The sequence below is a fragment of the Mastomys coucha genome, unplaced genomic scaffold (genome assembly GCF_008632895.1).
Source record: "Mastomys coucha isolate ucsf_1 unplaced genomic scaffold, UCSF_Mcou_1 pScaffold8, whole genome shotgun sequence".
NCBI lineage: Eukaryota > Metazoa > Chordata > Mammalia > Rodentia > Muridae > Mastomys > Mastomys coucha.
The window spans coordinates 37,347,470-37,348,741 of record NW_022196914.1 but is presented as its reverse complement, the minus strand read 5'-3'; the positions used below and the strand labels follow the sequence as shown (position 1 = coordinate 37,348,741).

Below are 1,272 nucleotides of genomic sequence, written 5' to 3'. Positions count from 1 at the left end.
GAACCCGTATCAGCAACCCTCAGTTTCTGGTGCCTTCACCAACAGAGCTCTCCCACTGGCAGGCTCCTCTTTGTTTATGAGACAGTCTCTGTGTAGTCCGGGCTGGCCTCAAGCTCAAGAGCCTCTTGCCTCAGCTGTAAGTATCTGTTGATGGGAATACTATCGAATTGTCTCTAGTATTGCAGCCTATAAAGAACTTGCTGCTCGGCGTGTGAGCTGCAGCCTAGCACTCTTGGCATGTTGGAGCCTCTTAGACATGCAGAACCCTAGTCCCCCAGTGCTTACTGAATTTAAACAGACAGCTGTGTTTAAAGCAGATCCAGGTGCTACCCATGCTCCTTAAGGACATTAAAAGTGGGGATCACAAATTGCTTGTCTGTTAGCCTTTCATGCATATCTTTAGTAATGCCTAGGCATTACAATTCTTCTGGAAGCTAGTCAAAATTCTCTGGAGGCACTAGAAGCCCTACACCCTTTCTGCCAAGGAAGTGCCTTTAATGTAGACATCTACTGGCTATGAGGCAGTGACGTCTTCTGCCAGCCAGTCCTCCCCTGCTGGAGCTCCAGCTCACAAAGTTCTACTAGCTACAGAAGGGACTTGATTGTCCTCAGATTAGGTTTGCTTTGTGATGAATAACTTGTAGGTAGGAGGAGAAGACAAGGCCTTCTGTCTATTTGTTATGTTTATCTACTTATTTGTGTGTGGGGATAGCCTGTGGAGGCTGCTGTCCTTGTCTATCTGTGGGTTTCTGGGGCTGAAATCACAGCGTGCCTTCACCCACAGAGCTCTCCCACTGGCAGGCTTCTCTTTGTTTATGAGACAGTCTCATTGTGTAGTCCAGGCTGGCCTCAAGCTCAAGAGCCTCTTGCCTTAGCTCCCAAGTGAACTCTGGGATTACTGGTGCATGCTGTTCCTCTTAGTGCTGTTCTGTAGCCAGTTTTCCTGCATTAGATTAAATCTGAGATCTATCCTAAACACTTTAAGGTCAAGAGTATTAAATCTATTATTCTTTTCCCCTCCAGGATTTCAATGGACAATCATGTATAGTTTGCCCTTGGCATAAATACAAAATCACTTTGGCAACAGGAGAAGGATTATACCAGTCTATAAATCCTAAAGACCCATCAGCAAAACCCAAGTGGTGCTCCAAAGGTGTAAAGCAAAGGATTCATACCGTGACGGTGGATAATGGCAATATTTATGTGACACTTTCTAAGGAACCTTTTAAATGTGACTCTGATTATTATGCCACTGGAGAATTCAAAGTGATT

The 1,272-nt window shown here is 45.1% G+C and overlaps 1 protein-coding gene across 1 annotated transcript in view; it reads left to right on the top strand.

The window, feature by feature from the left end:
- Window positions 1–1,272, top strand: part of Rfesd (Rieske Fe-S domain containing) — an 11,835-nt gene that overhangs the window by 9,916 nt on the left and 647 nt on the right. The window contains exon 4 of the mRNA XM_031360673.1: window positions 1,024–1,266. Coding sequence (XP_031216533.1) covers window positions 1,024–1,266 — 243 coding nt within the window. The remainder of the gene's footprint in view (window positions 1–1,023; window positions 1,267–1,272) is intronic.